Source organism: Rhinatrema bivittatum, chromosome 14 (assembly GCF_901001135.1).
Source record: "Rhinatrema bivittatum chromosome 14, aRhiBiv1.1, whole genome shotgun sequence".
In the NCBI taxonomy this organism is placed as follows: domain Eukaryota; kingdom Metazoa; phylum Chordata; class Amphibia; order Gymnophiona; family Rhinatrematidae; genus Rhinatrema; species Rhinatrema bivittatum.
This window is the reverse complement of record NC_042628.1, coordinates 40,900,215-40,914,317: the sequence shown is the minus strand read 5'-3', so window position 1 is coordinate 40,914,317 and position 14,103 is coordinate 40,900,215. Positions and strand designations below refer to the sequence as shown.

The following is a 14,103-nucleotide window of genomic DNA, read 5'->3' as shown; positions in this document are numbered from 1 at the left end:
TCTACTTACTGCAATATGGAAGCATGGTGACGAGAGATACCATTTTACCTGTGCCTTCTCAAGAAAGTTGGCATTTCTGAGGTCCAGGATGGGCGGAGAGTAACTACTTTCTGTTGAAAGAAAGAATAGTGAAATTAAAACTCCCCAACCCCCCACCCTCCTGCGCTTTGTAGCGTCCGGGGGAGTGTACCGTGAATCTTGGTACAGAGTGGGGTGGCCACTCTGACATCCGGCAAGTTGAGAGACCCGGAGGTGTCCAACTGGCGGGGCCGATGTAACCTGGATAATCATGTAACCTCCCAAGAGAGCGTGAGCGGTAAAGTCTTACCCGCATTTCTGTGTGCTGTACAAGAAAACTTCGAGACATGTCCCAGGTTTCGAAGTGGACTTGCACATCAGGCAGTATTTGCTGGATCTCGTGTTTAGCAGATCAGCGAATCCATTTGGAACTTCGGTCCTGAATTAGGAACCAGAAGCCAGAGTATTAATCAGGACAGGGTCCCGTTGCTGACAACAGGAGGATGTCCTGATGCAATCCTAATAAATGGTAGAGAGGTTCTCTTGGTATGGTGTCTGACATAGCTGGCAATAGCGATATGTGACACTAATACGGTTCTTGGAAGACAGGCGACCTAGAACCTTTCGAACCATGTGGCCCGAATTAGAGAACAGATCTCAATGGGAATGCTGCTGAAGCGGGATTAGACTACTTACCATCCGACGTGGATCGCCGAAGGACGAGCCGGTGAAGATTGATGGCTTTGTGGATTTCAGGAGTCATCGAGGGGTATGCTGTTGGATGTAACGTCCGTCTCAACTCTGTAACCTGGTATGGTAGCGCAGGTATAGAGGAGACAGGCTGAGTGTGGCTGGCGCTACCACAGTAATTTGTGGAGGGCCACAATCCCGCACCGATGTCGGTGGGGCACGCCTCTGGTACAGGGGAGCCATTATGACTCGTGAACCCGGCCCTCATTGCAGCGCCTCAATGTGTCATGACGCCAGTCCAGAATTCTTCGGAACTCGTTCCGGTGTTTCTGGAGCACCAAGTACTGCCAGCATTGTGCGGAACAGTGGCGATGGCAGTGGTGATGTTGCTCGGCCCGGGCATTCTCCAGCACAGAGAAGGATAGCACCGATGTGCTGGATGGCGTCGGTGGCGGACGGTCACCATGCCGGTGACAATGAGTGCCACGGTGCTCGGCCCGGTCTTTCCCCAGCGCCGAGGTGGATGCCCTTGCTGTCTTGGATGGCGAATATTGACGGACTGTCAGCATGCCTGCATTGCTCCTGGCACTATGTAGTGTCGTAGGCTAATACAGGGCTTTAATAAGAACCCAAAGCATGTAGCACTGTGTTTAGGTGAGGGCATTACGTGGAGGTGCTATGTCGGTATTGACGGTGTCTATGGCGGCCGAAGCAGCCTCGAGGGCATCGTCAAAATATATATATGAAAAACGTCGATGACCCGGGCAGAGCAAGGATAACAGTTTCGAAAGCACTGATGGCATCGGTGTAGGTATCTATGGAAACTATGTGGCATCGAGAATCGAAAAACATCGGAAAAAATGATGCCGGCATCGACGGAGTCAATGACTGCATCGATAGGAACGTCGAAGACATCGATGGAAACGACGTGGACATCGATGTATGGAGGCGGGCGCCAATGTCATGGCCACAGGCATCGACGGCATTGACCTGGGCACGAATGGCGTCTATGCCATCGATGGAATCGACCCAGGCATCGATGGAAGTGTCATGGACATCGATGAAACCCAGGGAAAAATCAGTGCCATGGATGAAAAACATGGATGCCACTGATAGAATCAATGCAGGGAACGATGGCATCAATGTTCCGCGGGGGAGGGGTACCGATGGCATCGAAGCATGCAGGACAGTCTGGAAGGGGGTACCGACGGTAGCGATGGGGGCATCGACTGTGCGAGGGTACCGAGGAAATCGAAGGACCTGGATTCGACAGAGGTCCTGGCGGCAACGGAAACCGTGGAAGTCCCTGTCCCACTAGCGCTAATAACCAGGCAGAGAGTCACAGAGGGACACTCGCAGGCTATGTGTGGCTAACTATGAAAACACAGGGAGAGGGAAGGCCGCAGTCGGTTGGCAGGCCAGGGAGGTGACAGGAACCGACTGAAAAACAGGGCATAGTACTCACCGAGCATCGAATAAATGTACGCAAAGGGAGACCCGTGCAGGGGAAAAGTGTTTGTGAAGTAAAAGTTTAAGTGTTTCCGTATGGAAAAAGTGTTAGAATTTCTCACAGAGCTCCTAACCGCTATACTTACTGCAGTGCGGAGAAAAAAGAAGACTGAGGGAGACACCTGTGTTCACAGGGATAATTGCAGGCTGAGCATGCTCAGTGCACTCGGTATGCCAGTGTCAGTCAAAGCTTTATAGAAACTTTGACAGAAAAGTTTTCCGTACAGGTCTCCACTCTGTGATGTCACCCATATGTGAGGACTACCATCCTGCTTGTCCTGTGAGAAATGCGCTCGGCTGGGGGTCCTTTAAAAATCCCTGCAGTGCTCATGAAGCCTGGCCACGTGTATCTCCTTGTTTTTACGCGTACCGGTGTTTGAAAATGTAGCCGTTAATAAGCATCCAGTTTTCTAACAGCCAGGTTTATCAAGTCTCCTGCTTCGGAAGGTAATCAATCTCACGCTCTGCCACATAGGGATAGATCATGTCCATGAAACCCAACCTCAGACCATGTGAGAGAACAGGAGGTGCCCAAGATGTTGAAATGCTAGAGATACAAATTGACAGAATCATTATCCATGGTATCCAATTACCACAATCCCATCTTGAGTAAAAGCAATTAAATATTAATTACACATTTGATTTGCTTAATACCATCTCCTCCCCTCCAAAAGCTTCTCATTATAGGCTGTAAAATAAAACTATATAAATGTAGCACACCACCACCACCTTATTGGATAAAAATATAAAGCACTTAAACCCAAGCAGTACATCTGTAATTTTCAAATGTGGGCATATTTTTCCCTAGCGGCTCTGTAGTAGTACTAACAGTACTAAAGGATCCTGCTGATAAATCCCTCTCTCTACATCGTAACGGATAGTGTGCAGGACAGTAAGTAGTGCATGAACTTTTGATTCAAAGCCATTGCCATGGTTAGCATTAATCCTTTAATTTGCCAGTGCCCAAGCTATCATGAGCAGAAGTTCTATCATAACATAATATAACATCAAGGAAAGACACCCTTGGTTTCACCAATGGACACAGATTTGGCCCCTCTAACATGCAGCCACCATCCCATGTAAAAACCTGAAGACCGTGTGTGTTGGAGAGGGGAGGGAAGGAAGGTAAAAACAAAACAGATGAGTGTTCTCCACAATGCCAGATATATTAAGAGACACACTTAAAGCAAACTATGTGCAACTCTTATGAAAGATGCCATATTGAAAACATTGAAAGCCAAAACAAGTACAGCATGAGCAGTGGAAGTGCATGTGAACCAATGTGCCCGAGTCCTACCCTGCAGAGGGCAATTCAGTTTCCATGCCCACTCTGTTGAATCGTGACAATTCATGCCAAATTATGGTGGTAGTTTTAGTGACGTGGATACTTATTCACCAAGAACTGAACTTAGGACCACCAGCTGGTTTCACAGAGCTCATCATTTGGCTTTCAGTCACTACTGACCTGAGGAAGGTTTGAAAAGGTGACCAAGAAGTGCAAGGTTATTTAGCCCTGTCTCTTAGCCATTTGGTCCCCTAAAGAGATGCAAACAGATCCTTAAATAGGAGCACCTGGCTTGTGCACTCCCTGCAAAGCTGGACTTCAGCAAGCCCACAGGGCTGCTGCTGTAAGGATGGCATTTTTCCAGGCATTTATAAACCAAAGGGAATTGCTATTCAAAACACAAAATTCCGAAGTATGATCTGATGCATGAGGAGTCTGGTTCTGTGTTTGGGCCCAGCAATTTCCTCCTGCTCCTTTACAATTCCAGTTCAACTGGAACCAGGGCTGGGATCCTGTGCCACAAGCCTTCATTAGCAATTACCTAGGGATTTGTTCCCCTTTTTTAAATCCACTCCTAAATCACCTAGTCCAAGCACTGCAGCGATAATCCTTGGTCAAAGGCCATGCATCAAATTGCCTCTGGAACTCTGCAATTAGCCACCAAGTGTGGCTGCTGCACAGTGATTGAGACTCCCTGCAGGGATTGCTCGATGAGGGATAACATCGACGCAAGTGCCAATGCAGAGCCGAGAAGTTGGGTTTTTTTTGATGAGGAGCCTGTCTTGGAATACACGTCCATCGGTTCCTCACAGTCCTCGGGACATGTCTATTCAGATATATCCTTGGCATCCCAAAGAAAGAAGTCTTCGCCATGGTTGCAGGAGCCCCTCCGGAAAAGAACCAGGGAGTCTTTTCCGGAGGTCCTGACTTGGATATTTTTGTTGGCAGCCTTGTCCCCAAGGGATCCCTCAGTAGGGGGAACACCACCCAAGGCCGAGGACACCTAGCCTCACCTAGTATTGGAGATTTCTCCGATTCTGTTGCAGTTCTTTGCCACCGTGGCGGATCAAGGAGGGTAGCCTGCCTAATCCTACCCCCTCACCCCCAACACGGCCTCGCCCCAAGAGGAGCCGCCTTCTCCACAGCAAGGAGATAGGAGCCTTCGCCTCGCAGCTGAGCTCCGCACTCTCCTCATCCAGACATCTCTCCACGAATTTCACCATCATTTTTACCCGGTTCCTCGACAGGGTACCAGTCTGACCCACCCCACCGGAGGAGCAGCCTGAGCCATCCTAACCTCCAGAAGACCTTTCCTATTCTAAGTTTGGGGAAAAGGTGGGCGTTCAGCTTAACATCGAAACAAGGAAAGTGCCGGACCCGCAGGCTGAACTGCTGGGGATCCTGAAGATTTTTGATGCTCCGGCTGAGCCAACTGCTTTGCCATCCCGTATGGTTCTGGACTTGGTGATGACAAAGGCTTGGGAGTCTCTCTTTTCCAGGCACGCGACCTCATGGAAAATGGACCTAAAGTTTAGAATGTGCCAGTCATTGTACTACAGCCTGGTCCAACTCCCGCACACCTTGGTGGTGGTCAAGTCCGCCATGAAGCAAGCCAAAAAGTCCCGCCTCTATTCGAATACCCCTCCGGGCCAAGACTACAACTATTTAGATGACTTTGGCAAAACATTCCAAGCAGGCATGCAGAATGATGTTCTACATCACGCAGGACCTTTATGAGGGCCTGCAGTCTTTGAAGCTACTTTGCCGGATGCAGCTCCACCGCAGCAGCTTCACGACCTGGGAGAAGGGCTCAGACACCTTTTGAGAACAACATATGAAGCCTTCGAGACGTCCACCTGGACTATAGCAGTGGCCATAGTGGCCCGGAGGATGGCATGGCTGCGGGCTAGCGCCATTCAGGGGGATGTTCATGAGAAATTGGCTGATCTCCCGTGTCTTCTAGATAACCTGTTTGGTGACAAGTTGCAGGAAACCGTAGCTCAGTTAAAAGAACAAAACATAGCTGTTTTGTCACTGGCGTCTCCTACTGACCAACAGTCTTCGAGCAGGAAGTACCATCTGAGCTTCAGGAAAGCTTTCTACCAGCGGCGGCCTTACAGACAATACCTAGCCTATCGTCCGCCTGCTTTTCTACAAGCCCAGCCGCAGTCTCGGCAGCAACAGCAAAGCTGCAGCAGGCCAAGGAACCAGTTTCCGCAGCTTCTGCCACAAAACAACAACGCAAAGCCCCAACAGAGTTTTTAGAGGTAACCGGGCCACTCCCACCGCTGAGGGTAGGGGACAGAGTGTCCTACCATTCATGGGAGGCGATCACTTCAGTTCGTTGGGTGCTGATCATCATTGGAGAGGGATACCCCTTGAACATCAGGAACATCCCAGGGCTTCCGCACCTGGTGCAACCTCATTAGCCCAGCTTGCAGAACCAACACCTGTTGCGGGAGGAAGTTAACATGTTACTCCAACAGCAACCTATTCAACATATTCCTTGCAGCCAGCTGAACCAGGGATTCTATTCCCAATATTTCCTCATCCCCAAGAAGTCAGGGGGGCTCCGCTCGAACCTAGACTTACAGGCTCTCAACAAATTCCTGTTGCGGGAGAAGTTCAAGATGACATCTCTCAGACCATTCTATTTTTTCTGCAATCCAATGACTGGATGTGTTCGCTAGACTCAGTCTCAGCTGCATAGTTACACATCCCGATGCACCGCTCATCCTGGCGCTACCTTTGTTTCCAAGTCAATGGGTGCCATTATCAGTTCAAGGTTCTTCCCTTTGGTCTTTCGTCAGCCTTGAGAGAGTCTTCACACAGTGTTTAGTGGTAGTAGTGGCTCACCTCAGACAGAAGGGAGTCCAGCTATTTCCCTACCTAGTTGACTGGTTGATAGTGGCACCGCAACCACAACTCTGCAGAGCGGCTTGGAAACGACGATCCATTGCTTGGAGGGCCTCTGTTTCATTATCAACTATGAAAAATCCAGTCTACAACCTGCAGTTAACTGGAGCCCGGAAAAGTACAGTGCTAGGAAGGATGTTCCTGCAGGCGGACAGAGCTCATACACTGCACTCCCTGGCTGTCCATCTAAAGAACTGTGCTCACACCTCGGCCTGTCAGATCCTCACCCTGCTGGGCCATATGGCGGCGGCAATCCAAGTAGTGCCACGCACCTGCTTGCACATACGACGCCTGCAGTGGAAGTTGAAGATACAGTGGATTCAGTTCTCCCAACCACTGTTCAAACGAGTGAATCTGACCCTGGTTATGAAAAGAGACTTGGCGTGGTGGCTGACCCCTGCAGTTCTAACCAGCAGAGTGGTTTTACCCCCCAACTCATCAACTGGTCCTTGCCTCAAACAAGGGGTGGGGTGCCCACCTGGAACAGGTGCAGACACTGGGGCTCTGGTCAAGCTGGGAGAGGCCTACAGATAAACCACTTGGAGCTCCGGGCGATAGGAAATTCAGTACACACATTCAAGAAGTTCCTGTGGGGGGGGGACGAACTGTCATGATCCACACGGACAATCAGGTCGCTATGTTCTACATAAATAAGGAAGGCGGGTCCGGTTCCTGGACGCTGTGCAGGGAAGCAGTCAGCATCTTGGAATGGGCAGAGGAGCACTCCATCACCCTCCAAGCGACTTATCTGCCGGGGGTTAATACACCACCGCCGACAGACTGAGCAAGATCTTCCATCCGCACGAGTGGGAACTACACTAGGCCATGGCGGATGAGCTCTTTGCGACATGGGGCCTCCCATGCATAGACCTCTTCGCCCCAGAGCACAACAGAAAGGTGAAGGAATTCTGCCTATACTGACAATAGTTTTCTTTGGTGCTAAGCAGTTATGTATGGGAGGGGACCTGGAATATCTAGCTAGATCTGCTGGTGAATAAAATATCCTTGGCTAGGTATAGGGCACTCTCTGATTCAGGTACTAAAGATCTGGATGATACCTTTCAGTTAATAGATATTTGGAGGGTGCATCATCGTAATGACAGAGACTATAAATATTACTCAAGGCATAATGCACTACTATGTGCTCTCCTAATTTCGTTTCAATGATAAAGAAGAGCGATATTCTCATATGTTCTTTGTCAGACCATCATCCAGTGGGAATCTGTATAGATTTTGAGGCTTTAAAGTTTTCTAATGGAGGCTTAATACTTCCCTCTTGGGAGACAAGCAATTTCAGATATTAACACCACAGATAACTGATAAATGTGTCTACACAATCCTGAATTGGCATATGCATCAGCTTTATGATGGGATGCCTTTAAGGTGTTTTAGAGGTAAAATAAAAAGAACAAAAAAAGAGTTTGATATATTAGCAGCCAAAACACAAAAAGGATTGTTTGGTTCAAACTTTGGGTTTGCTGAAAAAAAAACAAGGAGGGAGTTAAAAATCTTAGAAAGAGGCATGATTGAAAAAGCACTAAAATACATTAAAAAAAAACAACCCTTACATTTTATAAACATGGTGACAAACTCAAGGCCTTTTTGGCCAAAGTTGTTATAAAGAGGACCTGTAGATTGACCACAGTAAGTATTAGGAAACAAAATGGAGTTATTACATATGAGTCTTTAGACATTAATAGATCTTTTTTTGTGCAGCACTTCTCTAATCTCTTTACTGGCCAAACTACAGCAAACACAGAAGACATTAGAAAGTTTTTAGTCTCCCTAAATTTACCAAACATTCATGACAATCCAAGAGAAACTAGTCACTAATCTCTTTGCTTGAAATGCAGGTGGTGGTTAATGCACTCCCTGGAGGCAAATGGCCTAGTCCAGATGGCTAACATATTGATCTTTATTTTAAAATTCCTACCCAACCTGGGACCATTTCTTCTTGCTATGTTTAATGCTATAGATATTCAGAGGGCATCAATATATCCTTAATTTATAAAAAAAAGAAGAGAAAGATGATCAGGACTATAGTTCTTATTGCCTTATCACCCCACTAAATTCTAATATAAAGGCATTGGCCAAAGTACTGCAATTAAGATTGGAGGACATAATACCAAGCCTAATACATGGAGACTAGTCAGGTTTTATTAAGGGGAGGGTATCCATGTCAAACACAAGATTATTCAATATGTATTGCATTTGGTTAAAAAGAAGGGAATGATAGCATCCTTCGATGAAGATAAAGCCTTTTATATGCTATTTTGGCCCTTCCTGTTTGATGTGTTGGCTGAGGTGGGATTACCTTGATGCTATTCAAGCTATGAATCACTAATGTATGAAAGACCTCATGTGCGCTTGTTGATCAATGGATCCCTCTCTCTCTTTTTTAACATAGCTAGAGGTACCAGATATGGGGATCCACTTTCCCTGCTATTATTTGATTTAACTATCAAACCACTGGCTGTAGCTACCAGACAAAGCTCTGGAATTAAGGGTATTCATCTGGGTGAAAGAGAACAAAAGATTTCTCTATACGCAGATGATGTCCTGGACTACTTAACAGATCCTTTGGTACCTGGTCAGGATTCAAAATTAATTATAATAAATCGGAATTGTACCCCTTAGATCTCCAGGTTGCAGTCCCTGAGAGTTTGCCAACTTTTTAAGGTTGTTAAAGGAGGATTATAAATATCTTCATGTTTTCATTACAAATTAACAAAGATCTCTTTCATAAGAATTACGATACAGTAAGATTAAAAAAAAGACTTTTCAGAGGGGTGGGGGACCTTGGCATATACTGAGTTGCAGGACTAATCTACTTAAAATGAACATTCTACCAAAAGTGTTCTATTTATTTCAGCATGTTCAATGTAATATTCCAGCAAAGGTATTTGCTGAATTGCACAGCTTTAAAGACTACGTTTATTTGGCGAAACCAACAGGTGAGAGTTAAATTAAGCTGGCAATGGTTGACTACAAAGCAGGAAGTAATGGCTCTGGCCAACCTTAGAATTTACTACTGGGTGGCCAAGCTAGTGTGTGTCTTAAGACATGGTTTGACAAGAAAAACTGGATCCCAGCTGAACAAGAGCAGGCCAATGAAGTCGAATTGACAAGCTTGGTCTTCTTGGTGGCAGCTTCCTACGTCAATAGAATTGGGAGTAGAAATAGCCCTAGTCTGACCAACCTTATTGGAAGGTATCAGAATGCAAGATTTTGTAAAAATAAATAAATAAATATCCTGGCACCCACTCTGCAAATTTGGCAGCAAGATGATACATTTTTCGATTTGGTACCGGAGGCTTTATCCCCCCCCCTGTAAGAACTCATGCACCTTTACCCCTGCTATGAGGGATTACCAAAGATAAGGGACTCATTTTTGCAGCTCAACTTTGGGAGAACAGGGGTTTTTAAAAAAAAGTTTCAAATGCTCAGCCAGGACTTTGATATAGAAGATGACTCTCTCAGTAGATATTTACAGTTAAGGAAGGTATTGTACATTTATAAAGATACAGGGACCCCTGCAGCAATTAAATGGTATGGAGGATATCTTAGTGATACTGAGCCTTAGCCAAAAGGTTCTGCTGTTATGTACTGGGGTACAGTGTTAGCTAAATAAGAGGAAGACACACCATAACACTAAACAGATAAACAGAATAAGGACTTCGGCACCAGTCTCGTTGAAGCAGCTTGCAAGAGCATTTGGGCAGCGGCCTAAAATATTTCTATTTGTAAGAGATGAAGAATTAAGTAATTACATAGAACATACTGTACTCTCATTTTTCTAATTTATTTCCTGGTTCGGACCCTGCATGTTGGGGATGTAAAAAACAGGGAACATCTTGGACATGTAGTGGTACTGTCAAAGGTCACACAGGAGAGTTCAGATATCATTGAGTACCCAGTGTAACTCACATCACTCAAAGGTCCATGGGATGGGTCGTTAATTTCTTTAAATAACAGAATATATGAGTTGCCTAGCTTCTTTCGGCAGCACGGTTTCCAATTGCCACTTTTTGGAAATTCAGTCCTTGTTTGGACTACTGGCACATTCAAGGATGGGAGATAGCAGATATTTAAAAGTTACGATAGGAGTTGAAAGAAGTAAAATTCAAAACTGATCAGATATGGGGGCTGCTACAGAAAGTACTATGGGTTAGATTGTTATATATATGTGCTTTGCTATTGTAAGGGTTGTTTTTTGGAAACTTTTCCCCACTGCAACTGATTATTAATGTTGACTGACTTGTGTTGATAAGATCAAGTGCCACGTTTGTGTATGTTTGCTGGAAATTGTTAATGTTTGCCAAAAAGTTTAATAAAGAGTTTAAAAAGTCATTCCACTAATGAAGATTCCCTCCTCTATTTTTTGTATAGGTTAAAGTAATACTCAATAAATATTGTTTCTAATTTGATTTATAAGACTTTGCTCTGTGATTTTTAAATTTCTTTCAACAAATAATTCACAAAACTAAACCTGCTTATAAACCAAGTAGCTATTTTAGTTAATTTACCACACTTCCTCCTCCCTTAGAATTAGGGCCTCTAGGAAAATAAAATAAAATTGTGATTTAAAGCTGTGGCAATTTCGTTAAACCACTTTCTTGCAGACTGGGTGTTTCAGACTGGGACTCAGCTCATACTGCCAACTTACATCTCAGGCCCGATCAAGCTGTCAAAGCAAGATGACCACTGCATAAAAAGGTAACAAGCAAACAGAAGATGAAGGCCTTTTTCCTGATTGTGAAATCATCATAAATGCATTTAAAGTTCTAAAAAAATAAAAAACCATAACCCCAGAATGGTACCTGATAGGATACAATTCAGAATACTATGTGAACTTGAGGATACATTGACTGCACCTTTCACAGCTCCGATTAAATTTCTCTAGAAAAAGAGAAGGCATGGACAGGAGCAGATGTAGACCCAGTCCACAGAAGTGGCAGTAGTAGGCAACGTTATGGAAACACTACTAAAGAGAAGGATGCAACTAGATTACAGGACCCCAGCCCAAATGATTTCACAAAAGGGAGATCAGATCCACAATAGCCCATCTGAGTTCCTGATATTGTGATCAGAGTAAAAGGATCAAGGAGATGCAGTGAATGTTGCATATCTGGATTTCTGTAAGGCCTTCAAAATAAGAGCTGGGCAGAAACTTAAACTGGTTAAGCATCAGGAATCCACTGTCGTGAAGGTAATGCAACAGCGGGGGTGGCTCAGGGCTTAGGACTGGGGTCTGTACTCTTCAAAACCTTTATTAGCAATGCTGCAGATGGGCTTAAATGAAAAATGAGACTCTGCAAATGATACAAAAATCTGTGCTTCTCAACCTGGTCCTGACTAACTCACAAAACTGGTTTTCAGAGAATTCAGAATGAACACCGAAGACCTAATATATACAATATATCTCACACATACTCAATGTAGATACTCCAAATCCAGATATACCAGAGTAGGGAGCAGAGAAAACTCTGACAGAACAGTCAAGGGTTTTGAAGCTTCAAAGCAAAGAAATATAAAACCACTTATTTAGGGAACCATTAAAAAAAACAAAAATCACATTAGCTTTTTATGATACAGGAGGGTAAGACTTAGCAAAGTACCAAACCGTTACGTGACCTAGCAGTATTCATCGTACATGTCTAAAGGATACAGTCAATATGATAGAGCATCCAGGAAAGCTATCAATATGGTAAGGTGCATAAGGAACATTACCAGTGGGGGAAAAAAAGAGGTGCTACAACTTTTGCAGAGGATACAGGTGTGAGATCTCAGTTCTGGATCCCTATCCTTATAACATCCATCAATAAGATGGAAGCTGTTCAGAACAGGGCTCTCAAAATCATAAGGGACCTGCCACACAAGCCCTAAACTCGACAGTTTATGGAACTCAAAGTGTACTGTACAAAGAAGGGAGAGCGGCGATACAACAAATATTCCAATATCTGCGGCCAGCAATAAAGAACAAGCTGCAGCTCCATGACAAGGAGTAATGAGGAGGGGGATGAGGAAATACTCTACTGATGGGGATGGATGCCTGGACTAACCAAAACCATAACAGAATTAAACCAGGCTTGGGAGAAAAAGAGCGAGCTGCTAAGGGCAGAAAAGGGAAAAGATTGAAAACTCAGTAAAATCTGAAACGGGCAAAAACGGTCCATACCTGCCAAAACTACACCGTTCCTATTTCAGCTTTGAGTTTACTGGCAAGTGGTAACAAGCCCAAATGGTGCAAAATGCATGATTAAAGAGCAGATTGCAGGGGAACAGAACAGAAAAAGCCAAGTTCCAAAGTGGCAGAATTTGCCACCGCTTTCCAGTAACCCGGCTCAGAGCTGATCCAGTGTAGATGCAGCAGACTGTTTACAGGATTTTTTTTTTTCTTAATTTTCTAATAGTAAAAAAAAAGTAAAACAGATGTGGCAAACCATTCTGAATTGCAGATTCTCATGCCATACACTACACTAGCTCAGGCTGCTTGTTTGCCTTGTGTATGAAACGTTGCCAAGTCGTTAATATCCTAGAAACTATACAATTCTTCCTGCCATATTGACCCCTTTCCCACATATACATTGCACACACAAATCTGAACGGCCCATGCAATCTACATGAAGTCTGTGACTCACTACCCAATCCCCCAGAGTGCGAGCGGGATGCAGTCTGAGAGATTCGAGCCACTGGCCTGCTGCGGACACTCAGTACTGGGGGGGAGGGGAACGGGACAATTTAAAGAACCTGAAAAAATAACTTTCAAGTCAGTGTTTCAGTTCCTGCCGGGTGGATGTTCACACGAGCCCCGTATGCTCTTGAAACATTGCACAGTACGCAGCGAGGAGGGTTTCCTTTAAATGCTGCATGGGATTTTAATAAATGGAAGTGTTTGCTCCTCTCTCCTACTCCACCAGGAGCACGTATTCTTTCAAGGACTCTGGCAAGGGGAGCTCCTTCACGGCATCGGGCAGGTAGCGCACGCCCAGGCTACACCGCACCATGTATCGCGATAATGTTTTCAGTGTTCCCGGCGTGGCACACAGCCCCATCAGCTTATCACAGAGCTGCTGATCTCGGGCGACCTCCCGGGGCATGCTTCCATTCTTCCTCAACTCAAAGTGCCCTGCTGCCCTGTGAAGCAACTCCAGGCAGGCGTCCTCTTTTTCTGTCCCGAGTCCTCGAACCAGCAGCGCCACCAGCCTGGACACGGGGCTCTGGCCCTTCAAATTGGTGACCCGAACTTCCGCCCCATAATCCAGAAGCACTTGCACGCTCTCCAGGTTCCCTTTCATGGCAGCCCAGCTGAGTGGGGTGTCATTGTTGTAATCCACGGCATTGACGAACGCGCCGCTTTCCAGCAACGCGCGCACACACTCGGCATTGTTTTTGAAGGCCGCCCAATGTAAGGGTGTGTCCTTGTTCCCATCCAGTGCATTCGGGTTGGCACCGTATTCCAAGAGAATCTCCACACAGGCATCATCCTTTTCCGCTGCGTAGTGAAGTGCAGTTCTGTTGTATCCATCGTGTGCATTCACCTATATTTAAGAGAGAGAGTGATATGCAGTTTAATATTACCAAGCACTGTGTGTGTAATAGAAGAGTTACTCAAGCTCCGTCATTCAGTGAAGAAGTCTTAACCAGCTATAATTAAACATTGGGAATCCCTCTTATAGGGGACC

At 45.5% G+C, this 14,103-nt stretch overlaps 1 protein-coding gene across 2 annotated transcripts in view; it reads right to left on the bottom strand.

The window, feature by feature from the left end:
- Window positions 1–2,419: 2,419 nt before the first annotated feature.
- The window catches only part of ASB8 (ankyrin repeat and SOCS box containing 8), a 43,140-nt gene continuing 31,456 nt past the window's right edge, over window positions 2,420–14,103 (bottom strand). For both annotated transcript variants that reach the window (XM_029577275.1, XM_029577274.1), the window contains exon 5: window positions 2,420–13,959. In XM_029577275.1, coding sequence (XP_029433135.1) covers window positions 13,327–13,959 — 633 coding nt within the window. In that variant the 3' untranslated portion in view covers window positions 2,420–13,326. The remainder of the gene's footprint in view (window positions 13,960–14,103) is intronic.